The 26,547-nt window shown below is 37.1% G+C and overlaps 1 protein-coding gene across 1 annotated transcript in view; it reads right to left on the bottom strand.

The window, feature by feature from the left end:
• Positions 1-1,554: 1,554 nt before the first annotated feature.
• LOC136883194 (zinc finger protein 253) overlaps positions 1,555-26,547 on the bottom strand; it is a 30,202-nt gene continuing 5,209 nt past the window's right edge. The window contains exons 2-4 of the mRNA XM_067155386.2: positions 18,844-18,902; positions 7,868-8,380; positions 1,555-4,131 (exon numbers count right to left, since the gene is read on the bottom strand). Of these exons, the coding sequence (XP_067011487.2) occupies positions 3,609-4,131; positions 7,868-8,380; positions 18,844-18,902 (1,095 nt within the window). The 3' untranslated portion in view covers positions 1,555-3,608. The remainder of the gene's footprint in view (positions 4,132-7,867; positions 8,381-18,843; positions 18,903-26,547) is intronic.

The raw sequence follows: 26,547 nt of genomic DNA, 5'->3' as shown, positions 1-26,547 counted from the left end.
ATATTCATTGTATATTTATTAGCTATTAACATCTCAGTTCATTTCATTTACCACATTCACTTGTTATTCCATAATAATATTACTGTTAAAATTTACATGTTCTTAGGATTTCGTCAAGAGTGATCTTTGCTTTGATATGGCTGATGATGACCCTAGATGGGTCGAAACTAGTACCATGTAATTTTTAAAATATTGTGAATATATTTGTATTGAATAGGTGGAAACCTTTACTGTGTTGTTACTCATATGTTATTCTCAGTTCAATACGGACCAACAACATGAACTTTATAACCCTTACTGAAGTAGGAGTTGTGATTGGTGAATCTGGGTGGCGTTAGGCGGACTCGTGCATTCTGATTGGCTACTCCAAGGCCAGGGTTTCCCTTATTAAGAGTGCGAGGCAGCATTTCGTGGTCTGTCTTGGTATGTCTGTGGTCTGTCAGCAGTCTATCTGGTTGTCCGGAGTTCTGACGTCGTCTCGCTATCGGGATGGGCCACTTTGTGGATAAGCACTCTTGATTTCCATTCCAGCTTAAATTTCCTGTAATGTTCGCTTGCTTTTTCATATAGGAGTCTGCCCTAACCTCACCTAGATTCACCACTTAATTATTTATGATCCCTTAACTTTTCAGCTGGGCTTGTCTGTTTGTTTTCGAGGCATTCCACGTTTCTTGTTTCGCTAAATATGTAAATTGTAGTTTAATATATTTTCCTTGGGGTTTTGCCTCTGGTAGTTCCGTGTCACTTGCTGTACGCTAGAGTTTGAAAAGTACGTTTAACTTCACTGTAAATTGTAATAGCGTATTACGTTTCTTCTTACCTACTAAATTGCATTGTACAACTGGATTTGTAACTAGATGTATAGTTGGGTTGAACCTTTTAAATTATAGGAAGCCATTATCAAAGAACGTCGAATAGTTGTGTGTATCACAGAACATGTAGTTTGTAATTCACAAGTTGTGTGTTGGTACCTTCCACATGAGTGAAATTGTTCGGAATTCATTTGTAAAATCCATTTGTAAATAATATTTTTCAAAATTAAGGATCACGGTTGATTATTTCTGAAATTTCATCCTAAGCCATGTCCTTGCCCTCAGTAGGTTCCAGCCCCTTCCCACCTTCCTGGTTTATTGTCATCTAGTTGGCTCTACTGATATTTACTAAAGTTTGATATCTGCGGAGATCCGCGTAGTTTCAGCTGATCTTTCACTGAGCATGTAGTGTTTTTTGGTACTGTGTAATTACACTTAACTTCCTCCCTGTACTGTGTTTAGTGTTTTGTTTAGTGTAACCACTGTAGTAGCGGTAACAGCGTTGTTAGCTTGTATTCATACCACAGCTATGTAGTGGACATGAATTATACAGAACACGCGATAAAATAATACAACCGTCGCCATAAGACCTATCTGTGTCGGCGCGACGTAAAGCCCCTAGCAAAAAAAAAAAAATAATAATACAACATGAGCTCAAGCGGAATGTTAATGAAGCGGTTTGAGTAAATGGTCTCGGACGTCACATAGCAATCACATACACACACACATGAATCCGTATCACCTTCTGTTCTCTAAACAAACATAGCGAATCGGTAAAAGAAAATACCGAAAGAAGCATGTCAAATCAAAGTTAACACACAAATAAATTAGAAACAGACATAATGAGGGAAGCCCTTCTAACCCAACCATGGTGAGCACAGAATGAAGCAATAATAAAACCAAGAGAAGATTAAAGAAAAATAAATACTTCAATTTCATAAATAATTAACATTCTCAAAAGGCCGAGATATGTACAAAGATATCTTGAATCTGTTAAACTATCTTTTATATGCCATAAAGGCATTTCAGAAATCCAATCCTTCCATCTTCTCAAGTCAAAACTCCCCACACAACCAACCAAAAAGATAACTCAACAAGACGGGGCAGAAAAGAAATGCTTTGAAATATGCTAACGCGTCAGATGCCATCTACCGGAATAAGGAAAGATTACGTAGTGGTAACAACACATGATGGGAAAGATTAACAGTTCACAATAGATACAAAAGTTCACTAGGAATGTGAAGACTTCAGAAAAGGCAAACGTACCATAAAATGATATGGTGCAGTTGAACTTATCAGACCTATGCATCATGCCATACAGTACGGCAAGAGAAAGAATGAAGAAGTATTACCACAAGGTCTTTAGGCACCTACTGGACATAACAGTGTTCAATGCTTTTGTGATATACAAAAAACATGGCAGCAAATTCACTCAGCTGGAGTTTTGTATTCAAATTGTCAGAAACTACTTCAGAAGTATGCGATGCTACACCTAACTCAGCCTTGCCAATTAGATCCGTGAGACCCGCACCCATTGACTTGTCTACTTGATTCTCAGAAAGGCATTTCTGGATTCCAATCCAAACTCAAAATCAAGACTGCATGCAAATAAGAGATGTGTTGTTTGCGTGGCAAAAGGCCAGCGACGAGACACTCAGTATTGTTGTCTAATATGCAATGTCACTTTATGTCCATTTCCTTGCTTCAGGCTTTACCATAGAGCTGAAGTATGAGCATTGCAAATATGCCAGTGAGTCTCGGGTTCTATGCTCAGGGAATTTGAGAATCTCATAGTGTACATTCGGTGACAGCATTTCAATCTGAGTGCCGGCAACTATCAGTGACCATCCTGTAGCCATTGAGTGTAAACAGTATTAAACAGTATAGTGTAATTTTGTATAATGTGGTGACAAAATGGTGATGAATGAACTCCTGGATTACTCGCTGCCCTCTAAAATGGCAAGTTATAGGCCTTGTAAGTTATAGGCCTACGTGGTGAGTACATTTTTCTATTTTATTTCAGGAAAATATTATATTTGAGTGAATGTGTCTCTCTTATTTGGATTATCTGATAATTATACATTTGTATGTTATGCATTTCAATGACCAATTAATATAAGCAACACAAATAATACTCCAAATTGGAGTAAATATGAAATGCCACATATGCAATTTTTGCACTCTTACTGAATGAATTTAAAAATCATTTTATTTGTAAATAACAAAATTTACACTGCAACGTATAATTTTATGCAAAGTTTAACATAATATAATATTTAAGTGGGTGTAGGCAAAAACTGTTTCTTTTCTAAGGAAAAATGTTACTGAAAAAGTGATTCCTCACTATGCAGGAATTTCTCCTTTATGACCTCCCCACTTAACAGGTTAAGAACCGCAAGGTCCATAAATAGCCTAAATGAACCACAAAAATATTTAAATATATATTCTAAAGGTATTATATTTTATTCTCCACTAGCAATTTGCAAGATCAGGCATTTCACACACAATTTGTAACAAAATCACCAATCTGCAAAACCGACCATGACAAAGTGAACTACCTCCAACTGTCCGTTGCAAAGAAAGCACACCTCAATGTAAATGTGGAAATATGAATGTAAGGATGACTTCAGAAAAGTGAAAGCTTCCTTTTAATGTCAGGATATTGTAACTTCACTTGATGTACACTTCTTTATTTCATATAATGCTTCAAACATACTGAAGCTGTATTCTGGCTTTTTCTCAGATTTTTTGGAGATTGCTGACTCAGCTACAGTATGACACATCTCAGATGTTTGCTTACAAGACCTGCATGTCTACAATTTCTTCTTTCTTATTACATGACTCAAGATGTGCTTTCAGTTCTGATTGCCACTGAAAAACCTTATTACACTCAAAACACTGATATTCACCTTCACGTTCTTGCACACGTTTTAATGCTGGTGAGACAAAGTGCTTGCGTCTATGAGTGTGCATGTCATAATTGCGTGAGAAACCCTTCAGGCAAATGTCACAGATATACCTCCTTTTAGTGGTATGACTCCAAAGATGTTCGTAGAGTCTGGAGGGATACCAAAATGATTGGTCACAATGTGGACATGGATATACACCTCTGATCTGTTTACGTGAACTAACTTTTTCTTTGTGTACCTCAATAAGGTGGTCTTTAAGTTTATCTTCGCCAGTTAGTACATCATCACAGTGTCGACAGAAGAATCTGTTTTCATACCCAATATAAGAAACAAGTGGATAATCGCCTTCCATTTCCCGAGTTTCCTCAGGACCTCTGCTCTTATTTGAGGTAGATGTTGACATATCATCACTGAAATGAGAACAATCAAATATCCTATCAGCACAAACAGCACTCCTCTGCAAGGATACCACAGAAATAAACAAAACACAGTATCACATGCCCAAATGGAACCAACTTTGGGCAACTCTAACAAGATCAAGATCCAAAAAGAGTAGCAGGGGAGCCGGAAAGTAAGCAACCTAGAGGCAGCCCAAGGACAAGGGTATCCCAAATAAACGTTCTGAAAGGAAGAGGCATAGAATGGTGTAATGTTGAGGAGGAAAGAATGTACCTGTGCACATAGAAATGGGAAGTGCTCTTACACCACACCCAGCATGATATTATACGTTCATCTTGTCAATACTAATAAGAAAAATAAAAACTATCTAATACATATCAATTGATCCAGCTTGAACCTGACCTTGCATACAACCAGGATGAAATGCTCCATTTGGCCTTCCTCGATGATGTGCGTCAATGGAATACAAGCAAAAGTGTGATTCATCTGATCCCATTACGTTCTGCCAGTCAGCTACTGTGTATGTTCTATTATTTTTAGCCCACTGAAGAGGTGCCTGTGTGAGCAATGGCCTCTTGCGAGGTGACCGACTCCAAGTGTTCATTGCGTGTAGTTCCCTTCGCACTGTTCCCTAACTAAGAGGGTGGGATAGACGTTCGTTCACTGACTGCAGCAATTCTTGTTGGTTTGGAAGCAATTTTGATTCACAAGCGATGAAACGTGTCTCCAGTCCTTCTCAGTCACAGTACGTTTCCAAACACAATTCTGACGTGTTTCATGGCCACGCAGTACACCACTGCTTGTAGACACACTGAACAGTCTGCTGCGAAACACCAACAAATCCAGCAACTTCAAGCACTATATGCCTATGGGCATGACCGAACAAGATTGTTCCTTTTGCCAATCTGTCACATCTACATCTACCCATGTTTGCGGGAAACATCAATGTCTCACTGATTACTACTGCCTTATGCTCATGGAGCATGGCACTCGTTAGCTGTGCCATCCATACAGGCTTAACGATCCATCTGTACATGTGCACTAGGGTGACTAATTTTTTGTTTGTGAGCTTAATATCAACTATCTTACAATTAAAAATACAAGAAATTTTATCCTTCATCCTCTAATAACAATATCATTCCCATTAATGGTATTACAACTTTAACAACCCCAATTATCAATTGTAAATTAAATCTTTAAAATTATATTTTAAAAATCTCTCCTCATTTTAAAAATCCTGAATTTTCTATACAATGTCTTTAAAACCATGTGTGTGCATCAAAATCTTAAGATTCAAATTTCTAGTACAGCTTGTCTATAGGGATTCATTATAATATTACTTGCATTTTTACTTGTAAGATAGCTGATATTATATTGACAATTTACAATCCGATCAGGTCCGCCTAATATTTTGTGAACTTTTTGACAATGATGAAGAGAATATAATGGTGTCCTACAAACATGTACAAAAGGTTATTTTGAGGAGTGTTTTTCATATTATGGATTGGGCCTGCTTACTGAGGTGACTACTAACATGCATGAGCATGTTTTATTTAAACATTCTGGATGATCAGGTTTGCCTTACAGACAACAGGTGCACGAGTATGATATTAATACCCCGATTTTTCAAGATTACAACTGCAAAGTTCATCGGCTGGACACATGTGACTGGTTTTATGAACACTCCCCAACCCTATTAGATTTCAAATGGCCTTAAAAATCACCTGACTTGAACCCCAGTGTTGGAACAGCAGGTAAAACGCCGACATCAGCATCCCCACAATTTGATGGAATTGTGCAATCCAATTCTCAGCGAATGGCTTAACGTGGATGCAATGTACCTGCACAACCTTGTGGACTCACTTCCTAACGAAATCCAGAGGTGGAGTAACACGGTACTAAATGATGCTTGTAATGATTTCTCCAGGAGTGACCGATTTTTGTCCAGTGAGGTTATATGGATAGTATGTACATAATTTGATCAAATTTGCAAAATATTTTGTGAACTTTTTGTTGCTATTATTATGATTAATTTTCTTAAATTGTACATGTACAATCCAGGCGTGGAAGATGGAGTAAGGGCAAGCCCCAGATAAATGGAACATATTGGTGTTCTTGAAACATGTATGATAGATCAATTGATATGTTTTACACAGTTTATTAGTATTGGACACATAACATCACCTGTTTCTCCAGTGATGTGATTGTTAGATAAAAGTCAATACAGACCAAAATAGACCATAATGGTCAAAATAATACATTTTCGGAACAGATCTTGAACCCTACGGAATAATCTATTTCAACTTCCTCAAGGCTTACAATTACACCACTGAACTTGGACTAGACAACAAGACACTGAACCTTGTAAAAGTGACTCCAACCAACACTATGAATTCAAATTTAAATTCAGAGGGGAGCTATCAAAAAACTTCAAGATCAGAACAGGTATTAGACAAGGGAATGGCTTATCCCCAATTCTCTTCAAATACTTACTGGAGAAAGTAATTCATGAACAAACACACTAAAAGATGGCTCAGGGTTACAGAAGGAACAAGCTAACAATCAACTGGCAATCCTTCATAGATGACAGCACTCCATGTGCCCAGTGTTACTCACCTTCCTCAAGCTAAAGTAGGACTGAGGATCGCCATCAACAAAACAAAGTTCATCACCAACATCAGAGATGCACAGAACTCATTCCCACTGCGGAACATGGTAATATTCCGTCAAATATCTCGGAGAACCCTGAATATCACGGATGCCTTGCCCATGAATAGCAGGTAAGAAGATATACAGATCCAAATGTGTCAAGAATATACACAACTGTACAGGAGTGAGACCAACTCTACTAAAGCCTCAGAATGCCTGGACATTGTCAGAAAGTAAGAACTGCGAGAAGTTGTAATGGAAGATAATATGATCCTAAGAAAAATCATGAGCATCATCACAGGGAAACGTCATTACATAACCACACACAACAAGAAACTCTACCAACATCTAGAGATTATTACAATAGTTTTAAGAAAGAGGAGACTAATCTTCTATGGTCATGTAGTCAGAGACTCACCTCAAGAGTCTTCAACACCATTTATAGAGGAAAGGCGACAAATGCTAAGTGTATGAAACTAGTTAGAAAAATCCTAGAACTTGAAATTTATCTCAATGAGTTCTACAAGAGAGATAAGTATAGAATGCTTTTCAGACCATCAGTATCTCTCCTGTTAATAACAGCCAAAACACTGCACCCTGCAGTAGGGGTGCAATGGAGCCAGGAAAGAAAAGACTCTCACAACATGACAGAGTACTGGGCTAAGAAGAAAGCATGCTAGAGTTAAGAACCACTAGGTCCATAGATGGCTTAAATGAAGCCCCCAGAATATTAAATACATATATCATCTAAAGAGATTATACTTTATTCCCTACTAGTAACTCGCAAAATCAAGAAGTTCACATAAAATTTGTAACAAAATCAGCAATTTCCAAAACTGATCATGACTAAGTCAACAATCTCTACCTGTTTGCTACAAAGGAAGCAAACTCTGAAGTAAATATGAATGTATTGATGACTTCGGAAAAGTGAAAGCTTCCTTTCAAAATAAGGATACTGTAACTTCACTTGTTGTATTCTTACTTATTTCATATAATGTTCTAACATACTAAAATGGTATTTTGGATTTTTCTTAGAAATTACTTTTATGGAGATTGCCTACTGAGCTATGACACCCCTCAAATGTTTGCATACTATACCTGGAAGTGTCTAATTCCTTCTTCCTTACATGAGTCCGCAGATGTTCTTTCAGTACCGATGGCAACTGAAAATAAGTATTACACTCAGAACACCGATATTGACTGTTTTGCTTCTGCACACGTTCTATCGAAGGCGTCCCAACGTGGGTCGATCTATGTTTGGACATATCTCTAAAACGGGAGAAACCTTTCCAGCAAAGGTTACAGGAATACTTCTTCTCATGTGTATGACACCCAAGGTGATTATTCAGTTTGGATAGATGGCGGTACGATTTGTCACAATGTGGACAAGAATATACACCTTTGTTCTTCTTATGTGGGTCAAATTTTCCTATGTGTACCTTAAAAAGGTGTTCCTTAATTTGTGCTTTTCTAGTAAACAGCTCGTCACAATGTTCACAGGAAAACTTGTCTTCATACGCAAGAGACGAAACAAAGGGATCATCACCTTCACTTTCGTCATTCTCAGCAGGATCTACACCCATGTTCAAGGCAAATGTTGACACAGGGTCACTGAAAAGAATCAAATATCCCATCAGCACACAGCACTCCCCAGCAAAAATACCATAACAAATAAACAAAACACAGTATGAAATGTGCCTAATAAGACAGGATTTTGGGATTGCAATGCTGAGTGATAAACAGTTTAACCAGCTGCAGAATACTAGAGAACTGACACCTCTCCTCTGGTATGATTTGCAAGTTTCTTAAGTGTTATCTGTGAGAGCATACATCCAGCTGAATGAAAGACCATGTTTTTTACCTCACACCAACCCAGATGAGACAGCCTCCTGTGGGCGAGTGCAGTAGAATACGTCCACAGCATCCCCTACCTATAATGCATTTTAAAGGAGACCAACGGCCTTCATACTGGGAGTATGGGTTGCAGACCCTGGGTTCCTTAGCTGAGTCTGGCATTGCTTCCATTTTACAGGCTCCTTGCCTTCATCAATATCTGACCTCCCTTGGTCAACCGTTCTACATTTCCAACCCCAACGTTATTAGGTTTGCGAGGCCTTCGTGGCCCTTCCCTATCTTTTTTTCCAAATATAGAACCTCTTCCATTTTTGTTCTGATTAGTTGTTAACAGAGGATGGTTGCTCTGTTGTACTTCCTCTTACAACATTACGTCCTCTAGTTATCACTACTAATATTGCTTCAATGACTAAAAAATTTAGCATGAATCACTATGTAATGAAAAACTGTTATTTCTGCTTGAAGTACTGTGTTTCCCTGTAAACTGCTATCGGCATAATGACCCTGTTTGCAAATGATGAACTGATTGATTAAAGTGCATCATCAGATGCTTAGTCACGCTTCCTGTTGAGGAATTCAATTCTACCAGTACCAGTAATTAGTTTAATGAATTACTGAAAATGAAAACCTACAACCTGTTTTCCACTCATTGACCGAGTCAGGGATGTAATGAATGAAGCATATATAGGCTGTTAGTACGATGGGGTCGCCACTCCCAAAGTGATATATTAATGACTGATAGATACTATGAAATGAGAATGGAGAGTGTTGCTGGAATGAAAGATGATGGAAAACCGGAGTACCCGGAGAAAAACCTGTCCCGCCTCCACTTTGTCCAGCACAAATCTCACATGGAGTGACCAGGATTTGAACCACGGTAACCAGCGGTGAGAGCCCGACGCGCTGCCATCTGAGCCACGGAGGCTCTACTAATGAATTACTGTGTTATCTTAATTAACTGAACAAATAACAGATCAGCTGATAGCCAAAAATCAACAAAAAGCTTTCACATTCTGATTGACATTATTATCATATGACATTATTATTATCAAAGATAAAATTCTAAAAGAATGTAGTTGTATAAAGTCAATACTAGTTTGCCATTTGATAAGGGGTCTGTCTAAAAATCTACAAAGGACAGTTTTTTTTTTTTTTCATTCTCACACTCTGCTTTTTGGTTTTACTTTTAGATCCTGGCTATACTTTATATTCTCCACGAAGAAGTTTTACAGATTTTAAAACTTCACTCCATTTCAGAAGCATGACAAATAGAACAATATTTTAGTCTTCACAAGTTTAAAGTATTCCTCCAGCCAACCAATGTGTTAAATACAGTTGGACCCACAACTGTTACAAGTAAATTCATCCAACATTGAAGCTATGAACATTTTAAACATAGATTTTCATTGCATTTATTGATTGTTCTTTACCTCAGTTTTTTGTGTGTCGCTGTTTTTATATACGTCTTTCATCTTCGTGTTATTTTAGCTGATGATGACCCCTAGGCTAGGTCGAAACATGTCCTATGTAGCTTTTCAGACAGACCATTTATCAAATGGCAAACGTATATTGAACAGGTGGACTTCATACAATTAAATTCTTTTAGAATTTTATCTTAGATATTTAAAGTCGATATGGAACTGGAATGAAGTGCATTACCTGTAATTATTACCATCTGTATTGTTTACTGCGTTTAACTTTCAGCAACAAAGTAAATAACCATGATCATTAATAAATGCCACACATTTCAAAAATAATTCTGTAATGTTCTGTGTTTTTAATACTATAAGAAGCAAGATATACAGGGGATCCTACGAGAAATGGTCAATATTGAGGGATATGACAGGAACAACCATTTGAAGCAAAATATTTCATATGGACATACGCCCTATTCCAAGTGGTTTCCAAGGTAGAACACATTTAAGGTACCTACCACGTTGCCTTCAATCTGTTCGCCCAGGATGTCTTTCTGCCATTAAACTACCCCGTTGAACACCGCAGTTGTCCACAGTGTGTTGTGAGTGAAGTAGTGTGAGGGGATTGAGAGTGTATCAGAGAGAAGCATCAGTTAACTGTGTTTGTACACGCGCTGGCTAAAATGCCACACGTCTACACTAATGAAGAATATGCAGATATAGTGTATATTTATGGCTTCTGTCATGGTAGTGCTCCTGCTGTTGTTGAGGAATACCATCAGCGCATTCCGATATGTCAAATTCCTGATCATAGAGAGTTTACGAGAATTTTCAGCACACTGCGTGAAACAGGTATTCTTCCAAGTATTCTTCTGAATGTGTAGTTCAACAAAATTTGCAGGAACAACAACACATTGTTGAAATGGTGCAGCGTAGTCCTACTACCAGCACATGGCGACTTTCTGCAAGTACCAATGTCCCACGAACATGTGTATGGCGAACATTACATGTGAAAAACTTGTACCCATTTCAAAACGTCAAAGAGGTTGGGTGGGTAAGACACATACATGTGTGCCACTTGCCCAAAAACAAATGTACAATAAAAGTGTTCTCTCTCTCGAAAATAATTCAGAACAGGGCATAGGTCCATATGAAGTTTTTTCTTCAAATTATTGTTCCTGTCATATACCTAAACATTGACCATTTCTCCTGGGACAGCCTGTATGTCAGTTTTACAGGAAACACTCCCATGAAGAGAATGACGATGTGCACAGTTTTGTCTCCTCTCTATTTCCCTGTCCCTTCTCCAAATGCATTTGTTATCTTTTCTAGTATATGCACAAGTTCATAAAAAACAGCTGTAGAACCTATTTATTGAAACAACATAGAGAGAAAATGTTAGCTTTATTTTTCCTTTCCTCCTTATTTTACTTTACACAGAGCTTTAGGTAGTGTCTGAATGAAGAGCCAGTCATGACTTTGAATTGTTCCTCCTCATAAAGCCAACTCCAATACATTTCTTGCTTTTCACTGCCCGTAGGGAGTGTGTGACATGTTTGTGCAAGCCTTATACGGAAGTACTACTTGATAACCATCCTCGTTCAGTTTTCTTCTTTGTCCCTTCTGCTCAGTCTCTCCTGAAGTATCACCAAAATGTTACATAAAATATCTAATCTGAAAAACTCTACACACTAAAAAACTGTGTTCTGACATTCATACTAAGATTACCAATCAACTGAATATTGGCTCATGATGGCAGGATTTGACATTCCACATCTTAATAATATGCTCTCCACCATAAAGTAAAACTACACTACATGGTTTCCAAAGCTTAGTAGTTAAATTTTCTACATGGTCATGAAGTAAACAACCAGACTTTTATCACAGACTTTAATACAAAGTCCCCTGTTGTCGTACATCTCCTGATTTCACTGATATTTTTTCCTTTAAAATGATAGGTCACTGGAAGCCAAGTACCAAATTCTGGCTCTTTGGATTATATTTCAGAGTACTCACAACAGCAGAAACTTTGGCATGTTCAAAAACACCTTTCCAAAGTCTCTGAACGCCCAAGAGGTGGTGGTGATTCTATATTATACTGAAGTACAGCTTAATAACCATCCTCATTCAGTTTTCATCTTTGTCCCTTCTGCTTAGTCTCTTCCACAGGTCTCTGTTGTGAACATCTTGAGGGTTGAGATCCATATTCTGCATCCACCTTGGTACATGCTGATGTGAGTGTTGGCCTAGTTGTTCCTGGAAGAAATTAGTGTCAGGCAGGGGGCAGCTGGCCTGAGGGCATGTGCTGGCCTCTCCTTTTGGCTAGTAATGGCATGGATTTTCTCGAAGGTGAAACTTAAACGTTCTCACTCTGGCCACTCTACAATGATACCAGAACTTCAACAGCAAATGTACCATTGGATCCTCAGTCAGGCTTTCACTTTAGGATTTCAATTCTACCAGTACCATGTAACCAGTTTAATCAATTACTGTATTAACTGAACAAGTAACAGATTGGTTAATAGCCAAAATTACAAAAATCAACAAAAAGCATTTACGTTCTGTATGACTTATTATTATTATTATTATTATCCATATTATTTATTGCTTTTAACTTTTAGCAACAAAGTAAATAAATATGATCATTAATAAATGCCAAACATTTCAAAAATAATTCTATAATGTACTGGGTGTAGTGAATACACAAAACTGTATATCACCACGAGACAAGCAAAGAACAGAAATTCCTGATGAAAGTATCATAGTAACAACCTCTATACCAGGGATGGCAAACCTTTACCAACTAGCGTGTCAATTGAGGTCTTATTACTTTTTACTTTCTAGTGTGCTATCGGTTATTTTCCTTTAAAATCATCATGAAACCCATCACCTGAATTCATTTAGATATTATATTACATTACATATAAATCCATTCGATTGAATGATTCAGGATTTTATTTTCCAAACAGCACTGAAAATTACATTTTTTAAAACAGATTTTTTAAGAATAAGGTATATATTTTGCTTTAACCTAGTAAAAATTATTTAAAAAGTATGGCCATAAAATTGAGACATACATCTTTATTAAATGGTAATATTAAAATAATGTATGTTACTATATTTCTGACCTATTTATTACATGTTAAAAACATTCAAATACAGGGATGTTAGTATATTGTCTGACGTGCCACAGAAGTCGTGTTCCCATGTCACCTAGTGGCACGCGTCATAGGTTCGCCATCTCTGCTCTATACAATGCCACTCCTACCTACTGATATCCACCATTGGAAGCAAAGGTACCAAAGTTTTGTACAGTAACAGAAGTGTACTCGATATATCGCCAAACATTGATTTAAAATTATCGGCATGAACACAAGACTATTTTTAAATAGAAATAAGGTTTGTACCTAATCCTTTAGGAACGTCAACAGGCTGGAAGATACTGACCCTCATTAGCAGCACATCTTCTCGAGTGGTTTAGGGCAGGGGATTTAATATACCTGCTCCAGATAAATGGTCATGGCATACAATGGGAATTTCCTAATGGCTTATTGCTGTGGACTGTTTCTGAGATTAGCTTTCGAACCCTGGACAAAGTCATTTGAGGATAAACAACTTCATAGTAAAGCAGCTTGATCTGTCAAGAACTTTCAGTCCTTTCTGTGTTATTTGCTCTGTGCAAGCAAGTTTCTATGGTCAATAAACAAAGGACATTAAGTGTATGAGAGAAACAAGAAGTGTGTACTTATAAAGATCACTATCCTTCTGCTAGTAAGCACAACATTGCAAATCATTTTTCATTGTTGTGGGGGAAAATCATAAGCGAAGTGCTGGAGACATTCTAAGTAACAACGTACCTGGACAGATGAAACAAGTCTGTTAGCTCAAAAACTGAAGTGTGGGAAGCTAGAGGTTTTGGTTATTTGAATATCCCAAGTCAATTCGAAAAACAGAACTGCAACCGATGAGGTTATTAAGGAGCAAGCAAAGCTTATTGGTGCGAAATTAAGTCTTACAGGCAAGGCATACAAGAGTGCATGGCTATTTCATGTTGAAAACCACCATTAGCTGATGCAGTATGTGAAGCATGATGAGAAAACTGAAGCCGACCTGGTGATTGTACAAGAGGCGTGTGGAAACGTTTCAGCAATTATTAAAATTCTGATGCAAGGAGATGAAACTAATTTATAGTATCATATGCAACCTGATAAAACAATATCTAGGGATTGCAAGAAATTCAAGGACAGAATAACTAGTTTATTTTGCACAAATGTCAAGTGATAAAAGAAAGGTGACAGTGACCAGTAAGTCTGTTAATCTTCAGTGTTTCAAAAATGTCAACCCATCAGTTTATGCTGAGTATAGGAAAAACGGAAAGGCATGGACGACCGCGGTCGAATTTGACAAATAGATCAAAAAGATTTCAACAATGAGAATAAAGAATTGCACTGTGTTTCTCATTCTTACCAATGTGCAATGTCACAAAATTGTAACAAATATAAGCAATCTCAGGATGGAATTTCTTCCTCTTCACTTATATCTGTAATAATTTTTTTAATTACAGGGTAATAAATAATACTAATAATAAAATTACCAGTATAATAGGCAGACCATTAAAAGCTCATTAAGAACCTCTCCATAGTTCAAAAAATAAAACTGTAATACAAAGAAAATAACCATGATAGCAACAACAACGTTAATACTAAGGGAACACTAGTAGTAAAGCACCTGAAGACCCGTTCTCCAAGACAGGAATCTGTGAACTCAAGTGCTAAGAACCTAACTGCATTGCCACATATATAGGCCAAACAAGACAATTTCTACATGATACAAAGAACACAAAAATGTGATCAGAAACAACCAACATTCAGCCTTCAGAGAGCACATATATGATAGTTCAAACGATTTCACAGACATCAAGGCAGATCTAGAAATCTGGCACATCAAAATCAAAAGTAAATCTTTGAATATTAAAGAAGCAATCGAAATTTACATTGCAAAAAATAAATAAATAACAAAAACATACTAAAAAACTTTACATTTTTAACCCCCCCCCCCCTATTCAGTCTACTTAATTTTACAAGTGAACAACATTTACACTGTTTGTATTTGCGTTTAATGAATCCCACAGGAGGAAATTTCTGACTTAAAGGTCTGGAAAGTGGGTTAGGATATTCTAATCTTTAGTAAATTCTCTGAATTTACACACCATCTTCGCCACTCAAGACGACCTTTCAGATGATCATTTATCACTAACCAAAATTCTGACAAGAACTCTCTAATTCAAAAAGTATAATATTAATAATAAAATTACTGGTACAATAGGCACACCGTTAAATGCGTGTTAAGAAACCTTGCACAGTTTTTAAAACGAACTGAATATACGAGAAATAATAATACAGATAGCAGCAACAATGATAATACTAAGGGAACACTAGAGGTAAAACACCTGAGGGGGAAGTGCAGCATGTCACTGACCTGACCAGCGGGCGGGGGATAATTGGGGGATAGCAGACTGGCAACCAGTTGGATTTGAGTCAATGAGAAAGCAACAGTTTTTCAACACCTCGCATTGTAGGCTGGAGTGGAGACAAAGCAGGACTTATTGAAGATAAGTTCCAAATTTCAAATTCCTACATGTTTGGACAGAAATAAACAAATATTTCCAAATATCAAGTGTGACTTGATAGAATCTGGTGATGTTTTTTTAAGGTATTGCAACATGTCATTCTTTGTTTAATAGTGTATATTTTTATTGCTCGTTTAATAATGTGTTTTTACAGGTATGTTATAGTGTAATATTTATACTGAACTTGTGTGTTTGACAGAATAAAAAGTTTTAAAAATACATTTAAATGAGTTGACACTGGCTTCCTTCTTAACAAACAAACAAAAGTATGACTTTCCAAATATCCTATTCCTGACTGTCTCCTAGAGTGTGAATGCTATGAGGCTTACACCTGTGTTATGCTTCTTCAAATTTATCACTGTAATGCGTAGTGAACATTATTATGTTCCTTTCAATGCTTTGTCCAGTATTAACACTACTTTCATACTTACGTGTGTTATGTCCTTAATATGTCTTCCTTTCTCGTTTCATTACTTTCTTATTTAGTTTTTATCTTTCCTTAAGTTACACACATGTATTTTCCTCCTGGAATCAAGTACAGTTGAGCAGAAAGATTTGTCTCATACTTCAAAACTTCTCTTATTGACAAACCGAGTACAACAGTTTGTACTTTCAGCACACTTATGATGACTGTGACATGTTCCAGTATTTTTTTTTTTTTTTTTGCTAGGGGCTTTACGTCGCACCGACACAGATAGGCCTTATGGCGACGATGGGATAGGAAAGGCCTAGGAGTTGGAAGGAAGCGGCCGTGGCCTTAATTAAGGTACAGCCCCAGCATTTGCCTGGTGTGAAAATGGGAAACCACGGAAAACCATCTTCAGGGCTGCCGATAGTGGGATTCGAACCTACTATCTCCCGGATGCAAGCTCACAGCCGCGCGCCTCTACGCGCACGGCCAACTCGCCCGGTGTTGTTGTTCCAGTATTGTAGAGCTATCTAACGATCTCCGAGAGAACACCTTTCCCTATTTCTGTAGTTTGCAGGAATTGTGTACAATATGGCTAATTATATTATCATATGCAACCTGATAAAACAATATCGAGTGGTTGCAAGAAATCCAAGGACAGAATAACCACTTTATTTTGTACCAACATCAATAGAAGTGATAAAAGAAAGGTGACAGGGACCAGTAACTCTGCTAATCTTCAGTGTAACCTGTTATTCTCGAATGTTTACTGATGATACAGATTGAATGTAAACGTGGCTTCTGCTTCATCTTTGCTCACAGAAGTGGGTATTTGAGAACAGTTAGTGTTGATGAAGCAACAACTGATTTGGATGATTTCATAGTGAATAATATAACCGAAAGTGAACTGAGTGATAGTGACAAACTGGATGTGGTGATTTTCCTCCAAATCCATGGCATGAGTGGAGAGCTGACGATCCTGATGTAACTGTAATCTTATTCAACAAAACTATTTGTGGATATAAAGCATCACATAGGAATAATCCTTCAGCACTTGTGTTAGATTGTTTTGCAGTTTTCACTTCCTACAGCTGTTCGTTATGCAGAAATTAATTAAGAGTGGAGCAGGAAGCATATGCTAAGGGTAATGGAGTTCAAAAGGTTAATGTTAGGGAGATTTGTTTCATACCATTTGTAATATGTTTTGAGTGTAATGAAGGAAACAACTACTGTAATTCCCTGACATACTTATCTAGTGGACTACTTTCTCTTTCTGACTTTATTCGTATGAATCCACATGAAATGTGGAGAAAGTATTTATTTATTTATTTTATGCCGATTCATGTTATTGCTCAAATGTATTCTATTCTATGAATAGATATCAGCTAAATCCATATACAGGGTGAAGCCAAACTCAATCGATAAACTTTTGGAGGTTGTCCAAGAACACCTTCTGGGTATATTGATATAAAGGACCCATGGTTACCGGTCGTTTATTACAGAGTAATAATGTAATTAAGATTTATTAAGTTTGTTACCCTAATTATTCCACGTTTCTGTAAAAATATCTTCATATCAGTGAAAAGGCCTTTGACATGCAATAATCAAAATGAACAACATGAAATACAGAGTAATGCAACAACACTCAGATGAAACTGCACACTTTTGTCACAGTGTGTTCACAATCTGCTCTGTCAGCGTACTGTACAGTAAAGTACATAACAAATGCAGAACTGTTCCCTTACCGGTATTGTTCAAAATGTTGATCACCATGATCACGGCATCATTTGCTTGCACCACGTTAAAAAACTCCTGTGGGACAAAATTCTGACACCCCAACCTTTGTCTGGAACTAGCAATGCAGGCACAAAGATAACTGGGGGCAACAAACCAAACAAAATGCAATTACTGTGTAATGAGCCACGGGAGACCACGGGTCTCCCATATCAATATACTCAGAACGTATCCCTCCAAAAGTATGTCAGTGGAGTTTGAGTTTATGCTGTATATTTCATTATTGTAAGATTTGAATAAGCTGTATTCGTGTTGCATATACATACATATTTGTTGAGTAAACTGAGATTATTTTAATCATCTGATCATGCTCCCTATTTCTCATTGTGGCTTTTAAATTTTGCTATACCTTTGTGTGCATATGCATCCATGGCAATTATTTGGATAGCCCAGAGTACTACTGATAATGAAAACGTACAACTCTGCCTTCAGTGATAGTCACTCCAACCCCACTTCTATTCTTTCGAATTAATATTTCAAAGATACCAACACCCCACTGTGTCATATGGTAGCAATCCCTGAAAAACTGCCATATGGTAGCAAATTTTCACAAGCTAGCATGTTCTTAATTTCCTTTCAGTAGTGTTTATATTTTAGAATTTTTTTCCTAACAAAACCTTCATTTCAAATATGGCACTTTTTCTGATCATTTTGCGCCTCTTTCTACTACTAATTCTAAACCTATTCCAACTCTATGCTCTGATGTGTCTGTAATTCTCTGTCACTCATACACTGTTTTTCTTTTTTTTTCTATAAATCTTTCCCACACCACCCTATCCTGGACCAATCTCTTATTACTATCCTATATTGTACCTAATCTGTTGTCATAATTGTCGTTTATCTCTCTCCAAACCTAAATGAACACAACCTCCATATCCCAGAATGTGATCTACAAACATATACTACTCTGTTGAATATCTCTGTTTGTAATCTGATCGATCCATAAAAGATATATATGATCATCTATACTTACTCTTTTACATGAAGCATAATGAGGTTTGTACCATCAGTTTCCATCTCCCCATCTGCATCCTAGAAAACAAGACATCTACTTGTAAACCAACCAACGACTGAACAAAGACATTTACAACAGGATATCAGAAGGCAAATATTCTTAATCTGTACCTAAGAAAACAGGTGTTTGGCTATCAAATAATGCATTTAAAATCTATACACAAATCACCTACAGAGAAATAGACAGAGAAAGTGAAGCTGATTTCAAGGAAAATAAGTTTAATGAATATTGAATTTTCACAACTGCATTGTACTCGAAATAAACTGTCAACATATACGGTTATGTTGAGTATACGTTGAAGAGATGTTAAGTACAGAATAAAAACGACTAACCAGTAGGATCCAAAACCACAACCTCCCAATTTCCTATTGGTTGCTCTATCCAATTAAACTATGGTGGCCTAGGTCATATTTGTTCTGTTGGAAATGATCTAAGCTACTATTGCCATCACACTGTAGAGTGCGTGCAAGTCATCCATTGTGGGCAAAGTCCATCTATCTACACAGGCACTGATGCAAGAAAGAAGTAAATTCAAGGCCTGGTTACATGTGCTAGGAAGAAGAACTGGTCCAAATAGCAAAGAACTGCATTCTCCACTTAAGTGAAGGAATATGGATATCCAGAAAGGTTGACAAGTTTCAACTGTAGTCCAAAAAGGCCAAAATGATATGTCAATAATAATAATTGCTTATCCTGGAATGGCAAAACAAAAGATTACGACATGGTCAAAACAGAATGCCAGTATGCCAGTGAATTCCTGTCCATGAACTAGAGAAGCTAGAGTTCTTGGAAAGAAGAATCATTAGAAAAATTATGGGATCTGTCCAAACTGAAAGCGAATGAAAACTTTGGAGCAACAAAGAAGTTTACCAGAAGGTGGAAAGAATCTCAGAGATTATGAAGAAAAGGAGACCGGTGTTTCTTCGACATCTGTACAGAATGAATGCAAACAGACTTACAAACAGATATTTGATTACTTCTGGAGAAAAAAGACCCCTACAGCATGGATTAAGGAAATAAAGAAGGATATGGAAAGGTTAAAAATTTCGGAGGTCCAACTGTTGGAAAGAAATACATTTAGGAACACAGTGAAAAATTTGGAAGGGCTCAAGCCAAAGGAAGTATTAAGAAGATTTGAACAGCCTGGAAAGGTGAACAATGGAAGCATGACAGCAAACACATGAAGGAGTATTGGATACAGGATATCTCTGCACAAAGAGAAAGAAATGAAGTTGTAGCAAGATCCTAAGTGTTCCATTCACTTGTAAAAAAAAAAAAAATAATAATAATAATAATCCTTTGGTCTCAGCTACCATGTGCAAATATTTTCATCTGATGCCATCTAGGCTGTCTGTATGTCAAGGTAGAGAAAATGGAACTCTAGTGGATAATATATTGCCAATTGACTGGTGAGGTGAACTTTCTGCACGGTATCTAATGAAGTGGGGTCTGTTACACCCCAATGGAAACTAGCCTTACTGAGGAACTGGAAGTACACTAAAACCTTGCTAATTCAAGGTAATGGGTGGAGGAGGGAGGAGAGTTATCTCCAATCACATGGAGCAACACAAAGAAAATCACAAAACATAAATAAGTTCAACAATAAATGAATGCTAAGGTTATTTATTGCAAGTGTTGGATTACAGTTATTTTATGAAAATATACTTGAATTATTTCTCTTTGTAAATAATGCATCGCTTCCATGCGGCAATATCATGCCATTGCTTGGAAAAAGTAAAGTGTTGGTAGGAGCTGCCTCTACATAGTGTAGTGTCATCTCCAACGCAGGAAGATATCCTAGGAGTAATCTCTCTTGTCAGTTAACTCAGCATTTCTGTATGTTTGAACTGTTCACTGCTCTTCATCCATTCTGAAACTTTGATTTCATTAGCATCTCTGCATCCTGGGAGCTGTGAAATGGGATTTGATTAGCTTACTGCATTATTATCATTGTTGTTAATGTCAGCAGACACAAACCTTCATTTTCCACAATTTTTCCATCTAACAATATACTATGTCCATCTGTTTGAGGAAGTTTGTGATGTTTGTCTCATGTTTTGCAGCTTCCAGGAGGGAATGAATGGAGTAGGTGGAGCCAATACTTTTTCTTTAAGATATTCCAAAAGGCCTTGAATGATTGGTTCTACCAAACTTGTGACATTTAAGAGCACAAATATAGAATGCATTCCACCACAAATCAGTTCCTCTTCATGTAGATGGGACCCTGCTGAGAAGAAAATGGTGTAGAAATAGGATTGAAGACGGGACAGCAATATATGAAGACATGGAGACTGTCCTTGTCCTTTTCTGTTTTCTTTCTTTTCTCCCCCTTCTCACACTGACCTATCACTATGTTTTACCAGTTGTGTGTTCCCATCTCTCTTATAAACCCAGACCAAGTGCACGGTGTTTGTACCCTGCACTACGGCAGCTGCCCCAGCGCGGCTGCCCTGCTTTAAACATGAAATCTTACCTTATAAAGGATGCTGGAAGTGTCATCCTTCAAAAACACCATTAGGATTTTCTGCACACCAATAGCGAGAGTTATGACTGTTCACACGACCCTTAAGATGAAACTAGGCCTCATTCGAAATGAACACAAGCTGTGGGTCGAATAAACGATCATTCACTGACCACTCACAATATCTCACTCTTGTGGCTGGATGAACAGGTTTTAAACAATGGACCTGTGCAAATCTGTATGGTTTGATGTGTAACAGCTTTGTAGCTTTGTGTGCAGAAGAAACCAAAACCCCATACTTGTGCTAATTTTGTGAATGATTTATTCTGTGACCATTCAAGAATCGCACCAATGTCATCTAGCTTCTCCTCCATTAAAACTGTTTGTATGCGTGCATGATTTTTTATTGAACACTGAGCGAGGAGTTTCAAATGTATTTATAATTACGCGAATCTGTGCTCGTGAAAATAATTGCTGAACAAATGCATTACATACCCACCGAGCTGACTCGTACTTAACATAACTTTATCATAAGAAAATATGGTGTTGTAATGACACCTGTCTCACCATGTCAACATCTGAGATTCAGACTGGCTACTGATGCTAGGTTAACACGTACATGCTCCTCACAAGGTCAAGAACTATGCATGCACATGCCGTACTGCTGCTTAGATCTTGGAGAGTAAAAACGCCGCTAAACGGTCTGGGCTTATAAGAGAGACCTTGTTTACACTGGTTTGTTCCTCTTCATTACTTACATTGACCCATTAGGTTCCTTTCCTCTATCAAAGCTTTCTTGTGTCTATCTTCAAGCAAAAGGGAGATGACAGAGAATGTGGGAACTAGACAGGCATTAAACACCTTTAAAATTTCAGAACGTGTTACTGTAAATCAGAATAGGAATACTGTAAACATCCATCAAAATCAGTGTGGGTTTCCACAAGAACTGAACTTCATAATTAATACATATTGTCAACCTTGAGTAAGTTTTAGGAATGTCTGAGTAAACTCCACCTTTCTCCTTCTTCTTCTTTTATGACCGCATAGGATCACTTTAGTCAGTCCATTGTTCAGGTCTCTTTGAAGGGATTGTTCGGGGCTTTGCGGTCCTCCCAGTACTTCTTCAGACGCTTAGATCTTCGTGCCCTTTCCTCAGTTACAATTCTTATCTCTATTTGAGAAACATATTCAGCCTAATCACAAAAATATGGTAAGATTTCCTACTGAACCGCTGCAACAAATAGCATAGCCAAAATTTCTAAAGTTATACATAAGTCTGTCAAAGCACAATTAAAACATACACTTAAACAGACTTACTTATGTTTAAAAAAAGTACCAATATTTGTAGCAAAAATGTCATGACTTCAGAGATGATATAATGTTAAAACAAGAATTTTTTCAATGACTCTGTGAAATGTCCAATTAAGAAAACATTGATTGATAGTCCAACACCTGGCTGAACGAATGTTCTAAAGTCTAACACAAGGCCACATGCAGGTCAGCTGGGCCACAGAGAGAGGGACAGGAGAAGGAACTTCTTATTCAAAATTTTCTCCATAATACACGGAGTCATAAAACCTATCCAGAAACTCAACTTGAAGTTTCACTGGAATAAATTCTATTTTAACATGAATATTACAACATTCACTCAACCAAGTGTTGGACTATCAATCAATATTTTTTACTGGACATTTCAAAGGGTCCATTAAGGAATGGACATTTCTCACAGTCCATTAAAGAATTCTTGTATTTTAACATTATATCGTCTCTGAAGACATGACATTTTAACTACAAACACTTTTTTAACATAAGTAGGCCTGTTTAAGTATATGTTTTAATAATGCAATTGATATATAACTAGAAATTTTGGATGTGTTATTTGTTGTAGCAGTTCGTTAGGAACACCATGAATCTTACCATATTTTTGTCATTAGGCTGAAGATGTCCCTCAAATAGAGATGAAACATGTCCGTTTCTTTTTTTTTTAAAGAGAATAAAGAATATTTTGTAAATATGGTTAAGTATTTACTCAAACACTCTCAAAACTTGATCATTGTGGGGTTCACATCTGGTGTGTTAAATAGTGATGCAATTAAGACTCTCCAGATATTGATAAACACTACACACTTCATAAGGATTTCCATACAATATTCACTGAGCTGGAGAAGGCATTTGATCAGGGAGATCATCTGGGCTGTGTTGCGACATCAAAGTGTTCCTGAGGAGTATGTAAAAGTGATTCAGGACATGTATGTCTGTCACTCTACGAAAGTGAAATCTAGTTCAGATGTCTCTGGAATTTCCCCCGTTGAAGTTAGCGTATATCAAGATTCAGCCATGAGCCCAATTCTATTCAATGCCGTCATTACTGTATCTGGCAGAGAAGTTGATGCCAGAGCTACCATGGACACTTTTATACATGAACATTGTGCTAGTTGATTAAACACGTGAAGAGGTCCAGGTATTCTTAGAACTTTGGAGCTGGACACCCGCGGGGCGGAATGCCCAGAATGAGCACCTCTGCTATAGAGTATGATGAAATGAGGCATTTCTGATAAAAGATCATTTTATATGCCTCCCAGTCATGGACATCCATCAATATTTCACATCACAGCCAGCACGGTTGCTAGGTAACATCCTGTTACACAATTGGTATTTAATTTCAGATGACCCCCCACTGTAAGACATAATTATGTCAAAAATACTTGCTTCGAACATATGTTTTTAACACAGAACGACTAGTTTATCTTTTCATCACAATGGAATTCTTCCTAAGAATAGGGTCATTGTCCTAAAATGTATTTTCCTAATTTCCAGTCTGAGAAAATTACTGTTCAAGGAGAGATTGTAATCATGCACTGCTCTGGTTTGTAAAACATGAAGGCATTAATTACAGTACATCTCCTTATGGAAGGGTGACTAGATATTTTTATGTAAAAAGAACAGGACATTTCTGAAATATGGAAATAAAAAACAGGGTACTAGTTACAAATAAAATATGTTTCATACATGATTGCACTGCTTTACTGAAATAAATAAATAACTAATATTTCTACATAAAAAGACATATTTTAATAGCGTATTTAAAAACACACTCATTTTACTAAACAAAGACTCCTGCAAGGTTCCATATTAACCCCTCTGTCATTCAGTGTTTATCTCGCAAACATCCTAGAAATAGTGTCAAGACAATTTGCCTATGCCGATGATATTTGCATAGCCATGCAACACATATTCATCAGCCTTGAGGACACGCTAACGAAAGTTCTCTGCTTACTGACAAATTTCCTTGAAAAGTGGCACCTGACACATAGCACAACCAAAACAGACTCATCTTGCTTTCATCTGAGTAACATGCACAAAAACCGATGGCAGTGCCAAAATTAGACGTACTAGGCCAGATGAGAAGTGAGGTAGTTAGCCATTGCTTTCATCACTAGACCAGAAAGTGCTATTGCAGATTGACTGTCCCTACAAGCAACACCTTCCATAACAAACAGATTAAGGGGAAAAAAGTAAATATGAGCCTGCTGTTAACTATTTCAAAGCCAAATTATAAGCTCAAATTCATTGATGTAATAAGTCTACCGAGTGGAGCACGAGGTGCTATACCTCAGTTTCTTTGGGAATTTTGTAAAACATATCACATTCCACCTTCCACATGATACGAGATACAGAGATGAGTTATTTATAAGGTTTATAAGTACTGAATAGGTTGAACCTTATAAATAACTCATCTCTGTGATCTCAGTTCAATACAGAAACAACAATGAAGCTTATATCTTTGATACGAGATAGTCACCACAGTCCTAAAGAAGAGTTTTCAAATTCTGAATTTCCACCTTAATCCACACCTCTAGGTGGTGTCTGAAAATTGATAACATATTCTTATATTTCTTAATATTGTAATTATAATTTTAATGTTTATTACTACTGTCTTGTGGGTATTCTGAGTCATTTAGTGCTACCCCCATAGGGATGCAAATATGTAAATAAAAAATAAAATGACCATGACCATGACCCATCCCTAACTGTAATTGTGGAAACTGTTATTATTACAGATAAGATTCAATACTTCATACTAGTAAAGTCTGCAGGCAAATATAATCATAAAGAAATACATTATCAGCAAATGAATTCATACATAAGTATATAAATTAGGAAAAGAGAGATTCCGGAGTAAAAGTTCGCGAGTATAGGTTACACTAGTGCGACTAGCCATACCAAGCAAAGTCGAAAACAAATCTGAATATAATAGGGAAAATAAATTTTGAATTACGAGTGGAAAGGCTTAGCACCTCCATTTTCATTTGTTTTTGTGTGCATTTACAACCACATTGGGACGGCACAACTGAATATCATGTGCACGTATTCTGGAGCGCAGTGATAACAGGACAACAACACTTACTTTGGATTAGTTCTGGTTAACAAGATATTTTCTATTATATCAATCATAAATTGCAATGATGATGAGGAAGTAAATATTTTAATGACAAAAGGTCTTTGGATAGTTGTTTGTACAGATGAAATTGTTGTGAACTCATCTGTATGCGTGTTCAACTTTATCTCCAAATTTCTCCCACGATTGTCGTTGAAATTAGTCTGTATAAGGCTCGATTAATGTTATTCTGTTCACAGCAATTATCCATTGCAGATAACATAGAGCATAGATTCACCTAGAGCATAACACAGAAAGCCTGCAATGTGCAGGAATTCAAGTGGTGGTGGTGATGTTATTATTATTACAGTCTTTGACTGGGAATACGGGATAGGTCCAGACTCCCAGTCGACTGATGTCGATTTGTGTTATTATTATTATTAGCGTATGGCAAGGAAATTATATACATAATATACAATATATACACAATAACAAAAAAACATTGATTCACTTCAGGCATTAGTGTTATCTCTTATATCTGAATGTCCAACTTATCAATCCACTGTAGTGCTTCCACTGTTGGAGATAGGAAGTCTTCCAAACTACCTGGATAAGCCCGTAGTTGACACTCGCTTACAATGTGGGGAATAGTCTGGCGAGGGGCTCCATAGTCACATTCTGGAGATGGTACAAAGTTCCACTTGTAGAGAGAATCTCTGCACCTTCCATGACCTGTCCTGACCCTGTTCGGTCTGGACCAAGTTGCACGTGGCAGTTGGGATCCATTTACAATATTTTCCCCCCTGAAGATGTTATGCAGGGG

The sequence above is a fragment of the Anabrus simplex genome, chromosome 11 (genome assembly GCF_040414725.1).
Source record: "Anabrus simplex isolate iqAnaSimp1 chromosome 11, ASM4041472v1, whole genome shotgun sequence".
Classification (NCBI taxonomy): Eukaryota; Metazoa; Arthropoda; class Insecta; order Orthoptera; family Tettigoniidae; genus Anabrus; species Anabrus simplex.
This window is presented reverse-complemented; position numbering and strand designations above follow the sequence as displayed.